The 18,992-nt window shown below is 41.9% G+C and overlaps 1 protein-coding gene across 5 annotated transcripts in view; it reads right to left on the bottom strand.

Annotated features, from left to right (window-relative positions):
• Positions 1-6,824: 6,824 nt before the first annotated feature.
• Positions 6,825-18,992, bottom strand: part of fhip1b (FHF complex subunit HOOK interacting protein 1B) — a 105,748-nt gene continuing 93,580 nt past the window's right edge. For 3 of the 5 annotated variants that reach the window (XM_060929473.1, XM_060929475.1, XM_060929474.1), the window contains 4 exons: positions 15,966-17,297; positions 14,073-14,251; positions 11,832-11,994; positions 6,825-11,642 (listed from right to left, as the gene is read on the bottom strand). In XM_060929473.1, coding sequence (XP_060785456.1) covers positions 11,329-11,642; positions 11,832-11,994; positions 14,073-14,251; positions 15,966-17,297 — 1,988 coding nt within the window. In that variant the 3' untranslated portion in view covers positions 6,825-11,328. Of the gene's footprint in view, positions 11,643-11,831; positions 11,995-12,989; positions 13,253-14,072; positions 14,252-15,965; positions 17,298-18,992 lie in introns of those variants that run through there. The other 2 variants (XR_009655351.1, XM_060929476.1) reach the window with 2 other exon arrangements.

The following is an 18,992-nucleotide window of genomic DNA, read 5'->3' as shown; positions in this document are numbered from 1 at the left end:
TTCAAGGTGGAGGGAATTATAAACAGTTCTAAATACCAGTCGATTTTGGCTCAAAACCTTCAGGTGTCTGCTAGAAAGCTGAAGATGAAGAGGAATTTCATCTTTCAGCACGACAATGACCCCAAAAAAGTTTTGGAACGGCCCAGCCAGAGCCCAGACCTAAATCCAATTGAAAATCTGTGGGGTGACCTGAAGAGGGCCGTGCACAAGAGATGCCCTCGCAATCTGACAGATTTGGAACACTTTTGCAAGGAAGAGTGGGCAAATATTGCCAAGTCTAGATGTGGCAGGCTGATAGACTCTGACCCAAAAAGACTGAATGCTGTAATTCAATCAAAAGGTGCTTCAACAAAGTATTAGTTTAAGGGTGTGCACACTTATGCAACCAGCTTACTGTACTTTTTTTTTTGAAATGTTTTTCCCCCAAACAGATTTGTTTGTTTTTTAATTTAATTGTACAGGTTATAGGTCACATTACAGGTGGGAAAAGTTTTGAAATTATTTATCGTGGTCTCATTTTTTTTTTACATCAGAAAAACCGATCATTTTAATGGGGTGTGTGCACTTTTTATATCCACTGTACATCATTTTATCCACTCTGCCAGATTGCTTGGCAACTTTTTGCCTACTCGTTTTTCATCTCTCATGTTTCACGTGTTCTTGCTGTGTCCACCTGGATCTCCTCTCGCCTCCAATTGAGGTTTTTCACCCACGTGACCAAGTCATGTGATGCATCGTTAGGCTGCCATTTTGGAGGTCACGGCTCGAATCAGTTTGAATGCGAGGAAGGCGACAAACGAAAAACATAAAAGAAAAAGGAGCGAGATGCAGAAAACACCTTCACTATCCAGCGACGTAGGGCATTTACAGGGCGAGCAGAGGGAGAGGTATTTGCAAAAATTGAGGTTAGCAGGCTTAGAGAACGACGTTTACCTGCTTCCACCAGGATTGTTCACTGACGTATGGAAGTACACGAAGCCCTCGTCTTTACCTGACTTCGGCCCACATGATCTGTATACCTATGTCGTTAAAAACCCATCGCCATACACAGGTATTGATCTGAAAGCGTATAAGAGTTTGGATGCCTACAAATATTTTGTGTCAGGCTGGGTAACATGCCTACATCAGCGGGTCGTCCCTGGAGCCGGTGGTCGCCATCTTATTACAGCTAAGGTTTGTTCACATTTTCATTTACTTTCGGTCCTCAGGATAAACAAAATGTTATTAAATGTCATTGAAATAACTTCTTAGTCTGTTGAAACATGGCCTGTTATAAATTTGCTGTTACCAGGCAATGACCAAGAACTGTATTATTAGGGTCGGTGTCTGTGTTGTAGCAGTGTACTAGCAGCTAGCTGTTAGCACTAGCTAATGTCAACAACATCGTAGCTAGTATGTTACTGTAGCAATGTTTACGTTCAGTCATTTGGATGACTGTTAAAACCTTTCAGTCTCAAGTTTTTCCTTTACTGTATTTACTAGTTTACTGTAATTATGATCTGGCAGCCATTTACATCGGATCCAGTGTAAATAGCTGCCGGAGCGCGCTCCGGCTTGCTCCCCCTCAAATTAAGCAGTGCGCTCTGGCTTTCTCCCGGAGCGCGCTGCTTAATTTGAGGGGGAGCAAGCCGGAGCGCGCTCCGGAACCTCAGCCGGAGCACTCCGGGAGCAAGCCGGAGCGCGCTGCTTAATTTGAGGGGGAGCAAGCCGGAGCGCGCTCCGGAACCTCGGCCGGAGCACTCCGGGAGCAAGCCGGAGCACTCCGGGAGCAAGCCGGAGCGCGCTGCTTAATTTGAGGGGGAGCAAGCCGGAGCGCGCTGCTTAATTTGAGGGGGAGCAAGCCGGAGTGCGCTGCTTAATTTGAGGGGGAGCAAGCCGGAGCGCGCTCCGGAACCTCGGCCAGAGCACTCTGGGAGCAAGCCGGAGCGCGCTGCTTAATTTGAGGGGGAGCAAGCCGGAGCGCGCTCCGGAACCTCGGCCAGAGCACTCTGGGAGCAAGCCGGAGCGCGCTGCTTAATTTGAGGGGGAGCAAGCCGGAGCGCGCTCCGGCAGCTATTTACACTGGATCCGGTGTAAATAGCTGCCGGATCATAATTACAGTAAACTAGTAAATACAGTAAAGGAAAAACTTGAGACTGAAAGGTTTTAACAGTCATCCAAATGACTGAACGTAAACATTACTACAGTAACATACTAGCTACTATGTTGTTGACATTAGCTAGCTTGACCTTCAAAATGGCGGACACTGGGGCGTCACGTGACCCTGTGACGTCAGGTGAAATACCTCAATAAGCATGCCATTAGGTGGGTCTGTGATGCTAAATTCTCCCTAAATACTGTGTGTTTGGTGCCTTGTGATACACTGACATCCCAACTGACTGCCTCACACCCAATATTTCTAGGATAGTTTCATACTGAAGGTGTCGGCATTTCTTGGATTGGTTCTGTAAATGATTTGTAAAATGTGTATATTTTACTTTGCTCCCCAACATTCAAACATTGAGGGATAAAAACTTTCACACAGCAGTTGGTGCCTACTTTTGTTGATGTTCAATGTGTAAGGTCCTCTAAAATAACACTGTATTTTATACTCTATATTGGATTGCCCTATTTTCTGTGTAATTAACTCCATTTACCATAATGCCTTGTGGTTTGGAATATTTTCACTGTTCTGATGTGTTGTGACGTTCTGTGCATTCGGACCAATCAGACTTATTTGCTCGTTGTAGTTTTATTTGAATTTTGATGTCAGCCAATGGTAATTGGTATATGTTTAATGCCCGCGAGTTCGCGGGCTTTTTGAGATGTTTCATCACTTCGCGAGGGAGAAGCTCACGGAGTTCCCGCCTGCTGCCGAGCAGAGAGAGATCGCGTTGTTTGTGAGCTCTATTTCAGCACTTATTTTGCAGACAGTTTTTTTTTTATAGTTTGGTCTGCTTGTGGCCATAAACTCCGGTGTCACTCCAGTGAGTGATCTTGCTGTTTTTTTTTTCTGCGGACACATCTGCCCTCCGTGCTGTGCCCACCGGAGCGCTTTCGTCAGTCCCGGGAACTCACTGTGTCGGGTCTGGGACCCAGCCCGCTACCGAGGGGTTTGGGGTGAGCAGCATCTTATTCGAGCGAGCTAACCCACAGCAATAGCTAGCCCTCTGCTCAGGAGCATCTGCTGCGTGACTGTACCGACATCTGTAACCTGATCCGTCTGGTTTGACCGGTGGATTGTGAGTAACGCGAACCCACACTTACACTGACACACACACACACACACACGCGTTCCTCTGGTCTCGCCTGGATAGCCAGCGTTTTAGAAGGGCATTGCAGCGGTTGCTGTTCTGCCTGCAGTTCACAGAGCTGCCACCTGTGCACCAACGGGCCCCAACTGCGCGCGCGTTTTTCTTTCTTGTCCACTTCTTTTCTTTTGATACTTTACCCAGTTTTATTTTCTTACTATGTACTGCTGGTATACACACTGTTGATGTGCTATCTGTAACATCTCTATTATGTAGGCTAATTGTTTCCGCTCTTCTTGTGCCGGTGTTACTATTTTCTTGGTGATTACATTGCATGCTTCTTTGGGAGCATTTATTGTCAAATACTATTATTATTATTATTATTATTATTGCTTATTAATAAATATAATCATTATTATTTAATTATATCTTGGGTGTATTGGCTGCTCATTTGGTTGTTTATATTTGAACATTCTGACATGCACACTGCAGACTAGCTATTAGTTCTTTCACTCATGCTACTGTTATTTTAAAGTCTGAGGAAATACACCATACACTAGCTTCAAAGGTAAGTGTAGTATTTTCGCAGTGGAGGCACCGCGCTGTTAAATTTATCATTTATTAGATTTATGCTTATTATTCTCTCTCTCTACTCATACTTGTACCCTTATGGTATCAGGAATCTCAGCCAGCTCACCACTCCACCGCTGAGAACTTAGGACCCTGTTGCGCCATTATTTATTGGGATTTAGGGTAACTCTTTAGTAGCCTATAGCCTACTGTGCTGGGTAATCAGCACCTGTCCAAAAAAAAAAAAAAAGGGGGTTACAAATGGAAAGCAACAAAACAGAATCCACCATCACTGTAAAAGTTTTACTGCTGCTGATCATCTTTCCTGCAGTGAGACGAGACACTTTTCCTTACATACCAAGATGGCACACTGAGCTGCTGTTACTCGGGACTAGGAAACGTCAGGTTTGTGAGCCTCCTTACTCAGACTCACTTTTTCAGTTCAGGCTACAAATTTTCTGCAGGATTTACTGTAGGTCAGGGCTTTGTGATGGCCTCTTCAAAACTTTCATGGTGTTGTATATTATGCAGTTTGGTATAAATTTGGAGGTATGCTTCAGATCAATGTCCTTCTCTAGACCTAGTCGTGACCAAGTTTTAACATTCTGGCTAATGTCTTAGGACATGGCTTCAGTATTTCTAGATAATCCTCCTTCCTCACGATGCCATCATTTTTGTCTGATGTGCACCAGGACATTTTCCAGCAACACACCCCCACAACATGATGCTGCCACCCCCATGCTTCACAGTTGGGATGGTGTTCTTTGGATTAAAAGCCTCACTCTCCTCCATACATCGTGCTGATCATTATGGTCTAAAAGTTCAATATTTTTTCATCTGACCAGAGAACACACCTCCAAAAGGTTGCTGGCAACTTAAACTTCAGTCTGTCTTTCTTTTTTTTAATGCCAGTCTCGGAGTAGGGGCTTCCTTTGCATGACAAACTTTCAGGTTATGGCAATGTAGGACTCTCTTAATCGTAGATGTCCATACTTTGGTTCCAGATACCTCAACCCTTTCACCAGATCCTTTAGCATTGCCTTGGTGTTCAGTTGAACCTTTCAATTTTTTTTCCCCCATCTCTGGAAGTTCATTATACTGCTTTCCAGAAAAGTGCCATGTCTGTGTGGTTCCAAGATTTTTATATTTGCATACAATTATTTATACAAATGGTCGTGGTACATTCAGTTATTTGAAAGATTCTGAGAAAGTGCTAAAGCAGGATTACAGTGCTGGTGTGTCCGCATCAATTTGATACCTCAGCATTTTCAATTCATCACTTCTTCATACTGTCTCAGCTGAGCTCAATGCTGTGCTTATTCAGCGATCAGGAAGACGTGCAGAGCACCTCAGTTCAGATAGGAGAAAGAACAAGCCTTACTACCACTGATCAATGAGGACAGACAGACACACAGAAGGGGAGCATTTAAAATAACGGAGGAGGTTAAAAAAAATGATTTTTGGTTGGTGGACGGACCAAAATAAATGAAATACATAGACCGCATTATTCCATGAAATCGAGTCGTACATGAGCTGATAGCCGATGAGGCACGTACAGTAGCGGCGAGTTGCCGATAAGCCATGTACGATGAGATCGAGTGGAATAACTGTTTTATTCTATCCACGTTCACTGGATTTTGAGAAATGGAGCATTTTTATTTTTTGCAAATTAGATAAATAAAAACTTTGTACAAAATGTCTGACAAAATCATTTTCGCTTAGAATGCAAAACCAGCGAAATGACAGTAACAATTGTGTAAAAAAAAAAAGCGATGATAATTCTTGAAAAAAAAAACGTTCTTAGCATCAAAAATTTTTTTTAGGGTTTTGTTTTAGAGTTTTTAGTTCATCCTCAGTTTCTTTCAGTAACACGCTCTGCCATTTTGTTTTTCTCTACTCACGGTATATGAGCTGATCGCATAGTAGTAGAGTAGCCAATCAGAGCATGCGATTGCTCATAACCAGTGAATGCAGATAGAATAATAACTTTATATCCCTCTTTGAAAAATTGGCCAAGGATGGCTCATGTGACATGAAATAGTTCCACTATTGATTAAACAATGTATCTTGTGACATCCAAAAAAAATAAAAATAAAATCAAATAAATAAATAAATAGGCGGCACGGTGGTGTAGTGGTTAGCGCTGTCGCCTCACAGCAGGAAGGTCCTGGGTTCGAGCCCCGGGGCCGGCGAGGGCCTTTCTGTGTGGAGTTTGCATGTTCTCCCCGTGTCCGCGTGGGTTTCCTCCGGGTGCTCCGGTTTCCCCCACAGTCCAAAGACATGCAGGTTAGGTTAACTGGTGACTCTAAATTGAGCGTAGGTGTGAATGTGAGTGTGAATGGTTGTCTGTGTCTATGTGTCAGCCCTGTGATGACCTGGCGACTTGTCCAGGGTGTACCCCGCCTTTCGCCCGTAGTCAGCTGGGATAGGCTCCAGCTTGCCTGTGACCCTGTAGAACAGGACAAAGCAGCTAGAGATAATGAGAATGAGATAAATAAATAAATAAATAAATAAATGGATATGGTGAGAGTCAGTCATGGTATATCCAGGATGTCACAATTTCAAGCTATACGGACGACTTGAGTCACAGCTGTGGCTCTGCAAGCATTTCTGTACATTTAGATCTACGTATCATGATCATGCCTAGTGACGCAAGTGAGCGCATGGTACAACAAACAAACATGGCTGCCTCCAGCGAGTTTATGCCAAGATTCACTCAACGTTTGGAATTTTTTAAATGAGGGATATAAATGAAATATACCATGCACAGAGGCCCCGGCTGAAATTATGGATTCTCTGAGGTGACTGGCATAGTATTATTTTCTGAGGGGAAAACAGTACTATACCAGTCACCTGAGAGAATCTATCATTTCAACCAATACCTGTCAGTGCACGGTATATCTGATTACTGTATTCAACCATACAGATACACGTGTCTGAACGGAAAAACAAGAACAGACAAAAACAAAAAATGACAAGCACAACAAAAGCAACAGGAATAAATGAAGACCAAGACATCATAGGTATTGCTAAGTAAAACATTTATAACTTAATTTAAAAAAGAAAAAAAAACAATTTCCCTTTTAGTGTTTTACAGATTTTAAAGTGTAACCATTGATTTCCCCCTACTGAGATCAGCTGTACTCATCAGGATCTTTATAGAAAAATATTTCTGGCAACATTCATTATTTTACATTTGGTGCCATACAGCTCTGAACTGTTAAAGAAAAAGGGGGCTTGGTGAATTGCCCCAAGTTTAAGCGTTACTGTGTATAAACAAAAACTGAACCATGTCAGACTAAGAGCAACAGGAGCAGGTTTGCATAGATAACAAGCCGCAAACACAACACCACTTCACCATTCAAAACAGCCAAGATAAGAAAAAGAAAGAAATTAAACAAGCTAATTAATGAATAAAAATCAGCTTCAAAATCCTTTATGGGTTCCACTGAATTTATACAGAAATTTTGCAAATTTTCAAAAGCCAGCAACTGAGAACAAGCAATTACTTTGTCAAAAGCTTCATTACTCGAGCACAATTTTTTAGCCAGTTTTAAAATATTGATTATATCCTGGAGGTCAAACCTCCTGGAACCATGTGTACTGGAGTAGCCTCGACAGGCTCCGAGGCTGAAACACAAAACCGTGGCAGAACACACTTTCTCAAGGTATGTACACAAAGGTGCCTCGTTTAGAAATTTTTAGATCTAACTAGCAGTAAAAACACTAGAAAGGGCCAGAAACCTGTTTACTACGCAACACTTGGCACCATATCTCCTGATGTTCCTAAATCAGCTATTTAATATTCATCTCTCCACTTTAACACACGTACAGAAACCACAACCAGTGGCATTACATCACTCGTAAAAGAAATTTTTGCTCCTGTCGATAACTTGGAGCACCTTTAAAGTGACTACTCAGTAAGAACCTGGTATCTAGACATTTCAGAAACCCTGAACAACAAAAAAAAAAGTTTGTCAGTTAATATTTTGAGATGAATATTTAAAAAAAAAAAAAAATATTGCCACCCCCCAAAACAAACACACACAAAATGCTTAAGCAAACATAGGAAAAATGTCCTGCTCTTAACAACAGCCACAAATAAATCTCCTGACTGAAATGACACTTCAGTATTCTACGCATCTCTGGAAAGCAAATACGCCACTGGAATCATTCAAAGTCCGAGATAAGAAAAGCTTGCTTGTAATGGAGCGCAGTATGGCTAAGCGGGGATAAATGGATGGATTGATCGATAAGAGTCCAAGCTGCAACATTTACATCCATCATCTTAATTTAACCAGCATTTTATATACATGTACAACAACTGAAAATGATTCAATTTACAGGTGTTTAAAAAAAAAAAAAAAAAAAGCCACTTTCATTGAATGGGACAGCACTGTAATATGATTTGGTACATTAAAACAAGTGCATACGACATGAAAGTAAGTGTATAGTAAGTATAAGAAAAAGTGTCTTACATTGTCTTTATGGCTGAGAATAATTTCGTGGAATTAATCAAGGTAGATTCTGGCAAAAATTGCCTGCACCCAAATGAGAGCCAGTACATCATAATAATAATAATAATAATAATAATAATAATAATAATAAAGGGAACAAACCACCCACCACAACATGCAGTATTTTCACAATGAATACTAAAGTCTCCTGTGGGGGAATCCAAAATAAATTTAAACTTAAAAAACATACAGTAACCTTACTGCAACACTAAGATGGCTTCTGCTTCTCTGAACTTGGCACATTCCCTGCACAGGCTGGAACTCGCCTATAAAAACCTGACACAGTCTTGTCATCTACGAAACAGGCCACCAGGGAAACTAAATGGGGCGCCATAAAGAGCCAGTAAAGGATCAGTGCCTTTTCAAAAATCTAATTCTCCTGTTGCAATGATTATCTGCCTGCTCCTGTCGTGTTCTCCTTCCAGTCAATTTCCTGTGCCATTTCAATCTCTCATGACCACCTCCAGTCAGAGAGGATATTCAACACGCTGTATTTGGAATAAAAAAAATAATTTGACAAAAGGAACAAAAAAAATAAAGTAGAGCATGCAGATGGTTTGCTCTTCCTATGACCTCTTTGTAACTTTCTGAGATGACATGTCTAGGAACAGATGCTCTGAGATGATCGTGCTCGACTGGTCGACTCCCAGGTTTCCCCCCCTATAGTTGAACTACTCACTGAAACAGTGGATACATTTGTGATATACATTACTGGCATTCTGCCGGGGGTTTACATTCAGGCTTAAATGTTAGTTGGTTCTCATTTTATATTCTGTAGCCTAGTATTAGATCTTCAAGCCACGGTATTTTAACAAAAGTCACAATTTTGCATTGCCATGTCCGTTATATCCTTTTATTACACAGCTTTGTTGAAGACTCCGTTCTGATTGGTCAATTAAGTGTGGGGTTTATATTTCTGTACAACAGACCGTTGCTATGGACCACATCACTGGTGGAAGTAAAAACATTTTTAAATCAACATTGTGTCAAATTATTGATTTCTTTAACAAGTAGCCATGGAACAAGCAGGATAAATGTACAGCAAGCCAGGCATTATTGCAAAATTAAACCCCTTCTGGGTGATTCAAGGCTCTTCCACTTCACATCGAGGTCCTGCATCACCCTGTCAGGGTTTATTTCGCAACAACGACCAACTCACTGTACATTTAACAGCTATTCTACAAAATCAAGTCGTGCATGAGCTGATAGCCAATGAGGCGTGTAGCACCGAGTTGGCTATAAGCCACGTACGATGAGTGAGTGTGTAAGATTGAATGTAATAACTCTTATTCTATCCACATTCACTGGATTTTGGGAAGCAGAGCATTTTTATATTTTTACAAATTCGATAAATACAAAAACTTTATACAAAACTTCCAAAAAAAATAATTTCCACTTAGAGCGTAAACCAACTGGTGAAATGACAGTAGCAATTTGTGAAAAATGCTATAATAATTCTTGGTTGATGGACACACACTCTTACCAGCAAATACTTTTATTCCATATTTTGTTGCTTTTTTTTAGGATTTTGTTTTTTGTTTTCAAGTAGTTTTTTTTTATTTCATCCTCAGTTCATTCAGCAATACACTCCACCATTTTGTTTTTCTCTACTAAATGGTATATGAGCTGATATCCTAGTAGTAGAGTAGCCAATCAGAGCACGCAATTGCTCACATCCAGTGAATGTGGAAAGAATAATAGTCCTTACTTTATGTCCAGTCACTAAAACACTCAGCAAACAGTACGCCAACGTGTCAGATATAATCTTTGGGGACCCCTACGGCAATCACCCATGAGAGACCACAATTTATTTGAATGCCTCTAAAATGCAGTGTACCAAGCTGTACACATTTACTTTTTTGTTTAAAAAAAAAAAAAAAAAGACAAAAAACGACTCAATATCACTATACTAACGAACATTATGTATTTTTAAGAGTGCTATTAGATTTAAATATTCCTTGCTACAAACACGAGTCATGTGCTTCAGTTAGGCAATGACTTCATTTTCATTTAGCTAGTTTGTGGGGTAAAACAATGGAAAGGCATGTCTACAAAAATTTATATATATTCTGGCTGCAGCATCTTTTCAAAAACAGGCTACAGTACACAACTGACAATCTTGTACTATAAATAACAAAACTCTTTTCCCAGGCAACTTGTGCTCAGTTTCAAATACTCCATCTCAATACACAACAAAATGCACCCACAATTTCAGTGAGTAGAATATTGCATAAGCCACGAGAGCTAACTGACCACTGCTCCTCATTGTAGATTTTAGGACAGGTTGGGTTTTTTTTCCCCTTTTTATAAAAATGGAGGGAAGGGGGGGGGGACCCCATTGTGTTAAATGTATATTTTAACTTATTCACACCAATCATGTTTTAAAAACCGTATTTCTACTTGGACAAGACTCAAAAAACATTTATACTTAAAGGGTAGGTGCTGCGTGAGTTCACTGTCGAGCTGTCATTTCCTTCACTTTGTTTGGATAAATGGAGTTGTACATAGTAAATGCTCAGGCCAGCTGACGAGGCCCTGATAATGGTTACTGACAATCAAGCCACGTTATGAAAATCATTTCCCTACATAAATCTATAAAAGTAACAGAAATATGTGGGTTTTACTGAGCTTTGTTTGCATTTTTTAGTAGATCCCTTGTATAGAATTACTTGGTACAAACCTAGTATAATAAAAAGATCACAGCAGCATGCCTCTTACATTTAAAAAAAAAATTTGCGAAATAACACCAAAGTTTTTCTTTCGGGAGTGCTTATGTACAGCCATGTTAAAGCATACAAGTTGCTCTGAGCATACTGTGTAAAAACATTATACATATTTTATATAGAATTTATACAAGATTTATATGGACATCTTTCTAAACTTTTAACAATGAAGCTCTTACATATCCTGTACAGTTTTAAAAAATTATTATAAACATGTAATTACACCTATCCTCACATTTCTTGTCTTATTCCTTTTAAAAACCGTAGGAAGATTGAGCGCAATGTCCGTCACTCCTCAGTGTCCTGGCTGGGTGGGAAGGGCATGGCCACGGCATGCTCCTGGGCCAAAGCTGCCAGCTCCTTGAGAAACTCAGAGAAGATTACAGCGCAATAAACCGTGTTCTTTACCCGCAGCGCCTCTGCCTGTTTCTCCAGACTGGAAGTTCCAGTTCCGGCCACCACGCCGCGGAACAGAGCGCTGTGCAGAGAATGGCTCCCATCCCTTACGTGGGCCAGAGCTGCCTGAGCTGCGTGACGTGCTCGCGTTGGACTGTTAGTATGCCTCAGGATCAGCTCACCCAGTGATGGCTTCCGACTCTTCACTATAAAAGACAGACATGCACTTAGGCAAGAGAAGCGTGTGACAAAAATTCAACAGTTTACAAAATGATGAGGAGAGGCAGAATTAATGAGCGAATGCCCAAAAGAGAAGACAGACATTTCCTTTAACTTGACCTTTTCACACGGTTATACAAATAAACATCTCCCCCCCCGCTTGTTTTCTCACTAACCCATTGAGTCTGATCGACGGAGAGGGGGTACACCCGTGGGCGAATCCGTCCAGTCTAGTTTGCCTCGTGTGACAAGGAAGCGCCGAGCCTTCCTCAGCATAGCTGGAAAGTCCTCGTGCACTGCAGCAAACACTTCAATACGATTCTTCACAGATCCAAGCACCTGAAAAAAAGTGAAATAATAAAAGGAAGGTGAGGTCAAAAATAAAAAAAAAGGTTTTGTTGCTGTGAATTCAAGTGGAAGAAAGCTTTGATGTATTTTTTTTTCTCAATTACAGGAAACAAAAAATTATTACATTGCAACCTCACTATAACGAACTCCTTGGAGGACATCCAAATGCGGACCCACTCGTCACACCAAACACTCAAGTTGTATGCAAAGTTTGTCACATCCTCCTTATCACAAATTTCTCCTTCTGAGTCACTATCACGGTTTATTGACCGAGTTAACCAGTCAACGAAGGCGACGATTTCTTCGTCTGTTATGGAAATGACTGACAGCGATACACCAGTAACCTCTATATGTTCACCCACTGACTCACTATGTTTTCTAAATCTTCACCGTTCAGTTCATTCGTACGTCGCAAATCGCCGATTGTCATTTATGTCACACCGCAGGGCGGGGTGTGGGGTATAAAAATGCCACCGATGAGCTTTAACTAGGTGTTAAGTTTAGCGATATCAGTAATCATTTCGTCCTTTTAAGGCAAGGCAAGTTTATTTATATAGCGCATTTCATACACAGTGGCAGTTCAATGTGCTTTACAGAGGTAAACGCAAAACAGTAAACAATAAAAAAATAAAATTACATAAAATAAAATCGATTTTTTGATTGAATTTAAATCGATCCTTTGATCACTGTTTTTGATAAATGTTCACGATCGACACCTAAGCTCGGTTAGTTAAGCCATTTGTTTTATAGCGTTAACACACATCGTTAACTTGATTGAGGTAGTATTGTAGTCAAGACCACCTAAACCGAGATCGAGTCGAGACCAGGACCAGACCAGTGTGTGTGAAGTGGGGTGGGAAGGGGCAACAGCAGTTATTAGGAAGAAAACTTTCAAATTAGCAATGAGTCACATCACTGGTCGCATTTGAAGCAGGAAATTTTACATACAAGCTCAGTAACAATTATAAATAAATCAGACAACGTACAGACAATTTAATGAAATCCCAGCATTTGTGGTCTTGTCGGGTCTTGAAATAAAATCCTGAGTCCTCCATGCCTGAGCCCGAGACAAGCACGAGTAAAAATGTGGTTGATTCCCGAAACGAGACCGAGAGTTTCAAAAAGTGGTCTTGAGACCAACCGGTCTCAAGTACAACAACACTAGACTGCAGACTTGATTGCTTGTCTCTGGTGGGAAGAGGAAGACATGGCTCAGAGCGTCATGTAAGCAGGTGAATGATGGATGTAACTGCAGGAAAAAAAGTGTTTACTTACAAACAGGCAGGCAAACAGTTGAAAAACGCAAGACAAAGGCATGAAACAGGCAATGGTCACGCGAGGCACAGACAGAATGACGGAGGCAGAGTTCAAATATGCAAAACAAAGTCAAAACCAGAAAGGCAACACACAGATACAAGGTTTGGTAACATGAAACACTCGGTACAGCATGTATACTTCGCCAAGTCTGTGTTTAGAAAATCCTTAGAAGCACGCGCTGTGGTTGTGCTCTAATCCGGAACAGGTGCATAGTATTGTAATTAGTCCTAATAGCGCTGCATGCGCCGAGCGCCAATGTACGTGGACATGACACAGCAATGTTTTTTGAAGACTCTGTCATTAAAGGCAGGGGACATGAACTTTCTTTGTTATATGCAAAAGTTCATAGTAAGAGAGTTTGTTATAGCGGGGTTGCAGTGTATTCATTATGGACTGTATTATGGCATATGAAATAATAAATAGAAGGTTATTAAGAACACCAATGAACTAGACTCATCTGACTTGAAAATATAATCGGCTGAACATTTATGAGTCTTTCACTTCGGTTGATTTGAATCTGGAACATCATGTAACAATACAACACTCAAGATTTGGATTATAATTTGTTCACAAGTTCAGGTGGTTTTACACTGAAATTAACAGCAGCTTCTTAAAGTTTAGTTCAATGTGTTTTTAAGTTGAAATGTGTTGGACTGTAACAGTATCAGTAGGATCAGACATTTTGTTGCGCTGTAGAACGGTCACTTTGCTTGCTTACGAAGACAGTCTCTTGTGTCCAGTAAAAGTCATACCTGTACAAGAGACTTGACACTAGGCTGGAACACCATATTTGTGTTAAGAAGGAAGGAGCGGAGGAGAGGCTGAGGGTAGCAGGCAAGCTGAAACACGATGCCAGTCAACAGAATGTTCACATACAATGAATTTTGCATCATATTCTCCAGCTTTGAAAAGAGCACCGTCAAAAAGGGACCTGCGGACACAAAGTGGACGCAGTGGAAGATTTGTTTTTCTAGGTGTTGACTATTCTTAACCAGGTAACTTAACACATACGGTGTCTTGCAAAAGTATTTATCCCCCTTGGTGTTTGTCCTGTTGTGTCACATTATAAGCTGGAATTAAAATGGACTTTTGGAGGGTTAGCACCATTTGATTTACACAACATGCCGACCACTTTAAAGGTGAAAATTCTTTTATTGTGTGACAAACAATAATTAAGATGAAAAATAAAAAGAAATCTGGAGTGTGCATAGGTATTCACCCCCTTTCGTATGAAACCCCTAAATAAGAGCTGGTCCAACCAATTCACTTCATAAGTCACATAATTAGTTGATTAAGATCCACCTGTGTGCAATCAAAGTGTCACATGATCTGTCACATGATGTCTGTATAAATCAACCTGTTCTGGAAGGACCCTGACTCTGCTACACGAATAAGCAAGCAACATGAAAACCAAGGAGCCTCCAAACAGGTCAGAGACAAAGTTGTGGAGAAGTATAGATCAGGGTTGGGTTATAAAAAATATCTCAAGCTTTGAATATCCCAGGGAGCAACATTAAATCCATTAGAGCAAAATGGAAAGAACATGGCACTGCTACAAACCTGACAAGAGAAGGCCGTCCACCAAAACTCACAGACCGGGCAAGGAGGGCATTAATCAGAGATGCAACAAAGACACCAAAGATAACACTGAAGGAGCTGCAAAGATCCACAGTGGAGATGGGAGTATCTGTCCATAGGACCACTTTAAGCCGTACACTCCACAGAGCGGGGCTTTATGGACAAGTGGCCAGAAAAAAAAAAAAAAGTCATTGCTTAAGAAAACATGTTTGGAGTTTGCCCAACAGCATGTGGTAGACTCCCCAACACATGGAAGAAGATTCTCTGGTCAAATGAGACTAAAATTGATCTTTTTGGCCATCATGGGAAACACCATGTGTGGCGCAAACCCAACACCCTGAGAACGTCATTCCTGCAGTGAAGCATGGTGGTGGCAGCATCATGCTGTGGAGATATTTTTCATCTGCAGGGACAGGAAAGCTGGTCAGGACAGAAGGAAAGATGGATGGCACAAAACACAGGGCAATTCTGGAAGAAAACCTGTTTGAGTCAGCCAGAGGTTTGGGACTGGGACGAAGGTTCACGTTCCAGCAGGATAATGACCCAAAACATACTGCTAAAGCTACACTGGAGTGGTTTAAAGGGAAACATTTAAATGTCTTGGAATGGCCTAGTCAAAGCCCAGACCTCAATTCAGTTGAGAATCTGTGGCATAACTTGAAGATTGCTGTACACCAATGCAACCCATCTAACGTGGAGTTGGAAGAGTTTTGCCTTGAGGAATGGGCAAAAATCTCAGTGGCTAGATGTGCTAAGCTAATAGAGACAAAGCCCAAGAGACTTGCAGCTGTAGTTGCAGCAAAAGGTGGCTCTACAAAAGTATTGACTTTGGGGGGTGAATACCTATGCACACTCCAGATTTCTAGGGTCCCCCCCCATCTTAATTATTATTTCTGTCACAATAAAACAATTTTCACCTATAAAAGTTGTAGGCACATTGTGTAAATCAGTGCAAACCCTCCAAAAACACATTTTAATTGCAACTTGTAATGCAACAAAACAGGACAAACACTAAGGGGGACGAATACTTTTGCAAGACTCCGTATATACAAATCTCCCATAGTTACCTATGTATGGTTGTGCTTGAGGTTGTCCAAGTGGTCGTGCAGGGCTGAACATGGCTGGGGTGGAGCTTTCAGGCTTTGATTCTTCAGCTCCCTGCTCTGTCTCCAACAAAGAGCACTCCTCATCTGGCCGGTTTGGATCAGGAGGATTAGATAAGGGATCCTGTATGAACTCATCAGTGCTTCGCTTGTGAACCCTCCTTCCCTTTACTCGCTCCTCTAGGTCTCGTAGCTCTTGGTGGAATGCTTCAATGCTGATGCCCTGGCCATTAGAGTCTCCAGACAGTGGTTCAGATGGTGCTTGTTCTAGCAGCTCATCAATCAGACTCTCGACTGACTCTAGCCCTGGGCTGCTGCAGCTTGTTGTGATGAATGTTTCAGTTGAGCTCAAGGCTGGAGTCGATCTTTGTCCCTCACTGGATTTACACTCCTGGGCTGAGGACTGCAAGTTAGCTGGGCTTGTCTGTGGTTGTGGAAGCGCAGTAGATTGCACCTGAGATGGTTTTATCACCGAACTATACTCTCCCTGGAGGGGAAGACTGGATTCTGTAGATACAATACCCGCCCTTCCGTTCACACCTAATTCTTCCACTCGTCCACTAGCATCTGCATCTCTCTTTACCTTCTTCACCTCCATCCCTCTATCAGACATATCCACACACTCATCTGCCTGTCCGGTGCCGTTATAGAGTGCTCGATGTGAAAGTGTGTGGGGTTGGTGACCTGCAGGTTCTCCTGGCCCTAATAGGGGAACTGTTGATGAGGGTGGCTGCAGGGAGACAGAATTAGGCAACAGGCTGCGTTTCTTGCTGCGAGGTGTGAGGCTGATGCAGTTCTTAGTGATCGTTACATCCCACTCTCCACTGTTTCGATCCGAGTTGCTCCATTCTGCACGCGCTGCTGCCACCATGGCTGCCCTTTGCTGGATGTCTTTAAGCCCACTTGGCTGCATGGAGAAGTGCTCAGGCACCATACTGAGAGATGGGTTAGATGTGGGAGGCAGTGGTGGAGGTGGTGCTGAATTGGGGGAAGGATTTTCTCCATCATAAGGGGCTGACCAGTCCCGACAGGCCCATGAGCAGAGCTCAATTCCCCGTCGTGCATCTCTAAGGTACTCCAGGTAACCAGACTCGGCTTCTGAAGCCTCTGGAAGCTGATGCATGGGGCTGTTGGGTGATGGTGTGGAAATGCTGCCCCGAGGAGAGGAGGGAGTGTTGTCGGAAGCAGCAGTGGAGGATGGGTTGCCCGTATTTTGCTGCCTAATGAAGAGAGTCAAGCGGGATGGAGTGCTGGGTTTGGCATGAATAGGAGACTCTGCAGTGGGGCTACCCAACACTACAATAAAAATAAGGAATGAGATGTTTTAATGAGACACACTGCTTATAACGATCAATAACAACTGCACAAGTCATTTTACAGTCAGTGGTTACAGAAAACAAGTATTTTTGAGAGCATTTCAATATAAACTGCTAAAATTGAGATTTTTGAACTTGGCAAAAAAAAATTTGACCATGGTTAGATCTGGTTTTAAAATGTGCCATGGGCAATCGGATCACAAGTTGTCAATGCTAAATACAAGTGTAAACAACCACCAAAACACACTTCACTAAGGCTACAGCCACACGACAACGAGATTTTTTTTTTAATATCGCGTCCACATTGGCAACGGATCAGTAAAATATCAGGTTCATATGGCAACGCAACGCTTGCTGAAAACGATGCAATACACATGCCACACCACTACGTGCGCTGTAAGACGGTCCCATCGGAGACACCAGAACAATAGAAGTAGTAGACGCATGCGCATAAACCCCTTCTTCTGTAGCATTTAGCATTAGCCACAAAGTTTTGATTATTAATCAGTAGCGTAAAATGAAAGACGCGGAAAGAGGGATGAATGGGGGTAGATGGAAGCCGGTACACCAACATTCTGAGATCCTCCAGAATTCTTTAATGGTCCAGAATAAATTGAATGCTACACATTGATGGATTACTTTGTTCTTCTACGCCCTTTTTGAGGAATGTATTGTCGGACTTAAACCAACATCTGTAGAGGTGAGATCGCTCCTTTTTTTTTTCCTATGTTTTGCTGGCGGGATTGTTTTTGTTTTTGGAAAGCGCACAGGCGGTGCGCGGTTTGATACTGCTTCTGCAGTGTTTGGACTAAAGACTCTGCCCTAAGGGCTATTCTCTCACTCACTCTCTCTCTCACTTTGCACCATTACACAATAAATATTCACAGTGAAAATATTTTGTAAGCGCGTTTCATGAACCAAGTTATAGGATTTGTTGACAATTCGCATCGAGTTTGTTACACTTCTACCCGGCGTGAAGCACTCACAGTCATGTGGTTGTGACGTCATCGTAAACAAATCCGTTCTACTCATCCAGACGACTTCGCAACGGCGCTGTTGCCAGACTTTTTCACTCTGGAACCCGTTCTCAAAAGATTTCGTTTTGGGGCACCCAAAACGCCGGTGCCGTGTGGACGCCAGGCTGAAACGATAAACAATTTTATCAGATTCACCTGAATCCGTTGCCGTGTGGACAGGGCCTAAACCACTTGCCAAGGTGGTCTGGGATGCATTTGACCACATATCTTTTGTAGTAGAAATGCTGAAGTGTCCCAATGCATCCCCAACAAAGACGTAACAGGAAAATACGTCATTAACGCAGGACATGGTGGGTGTTTTAGTGACAGCGCATCAACTTCCAAAAGGGCACTTTAATACAACTGCTCGTGGGGCTCTTTGACCTTGTAGCAGAAGTGACATGGGCAGTAATCTGAACATACAAGTGGTCAGCTGGACACCTTGGAGATGTGTGACAAGTGTAAACGGCAATGTGTCTTGGCTGTCCACACGAGCCGATCGCCCAAGACACATTTTAAAACTAAGTGTAAACACGGTCTACTTGTTTTATCAATATGCTGGAAAACTGTGTACACTTTCTACTTTTCATTTCTTCTGTTTCACCATGTCTAGCCAAAAATCTGATATTAATGCAGGCATGTAAAATTAACACTGAGTA

Source organism: Neoarius graeffei, chromosome 9, assembly GCF_027579695.1.
Source record: "Neoarius graeffei isolate fNeoGra1 chromosome 9, fNeoGra1.pri, whole genome shotgun sequence".
NCBI lineage: Eukaryota > Metazoa > Chordata > Actinopteri > Siluriformes > Ariidae > Neoarius > Neoarius graeffei.
This window is presented reverse-complemented; position numbering and strand designations above follow the sequence as displayed.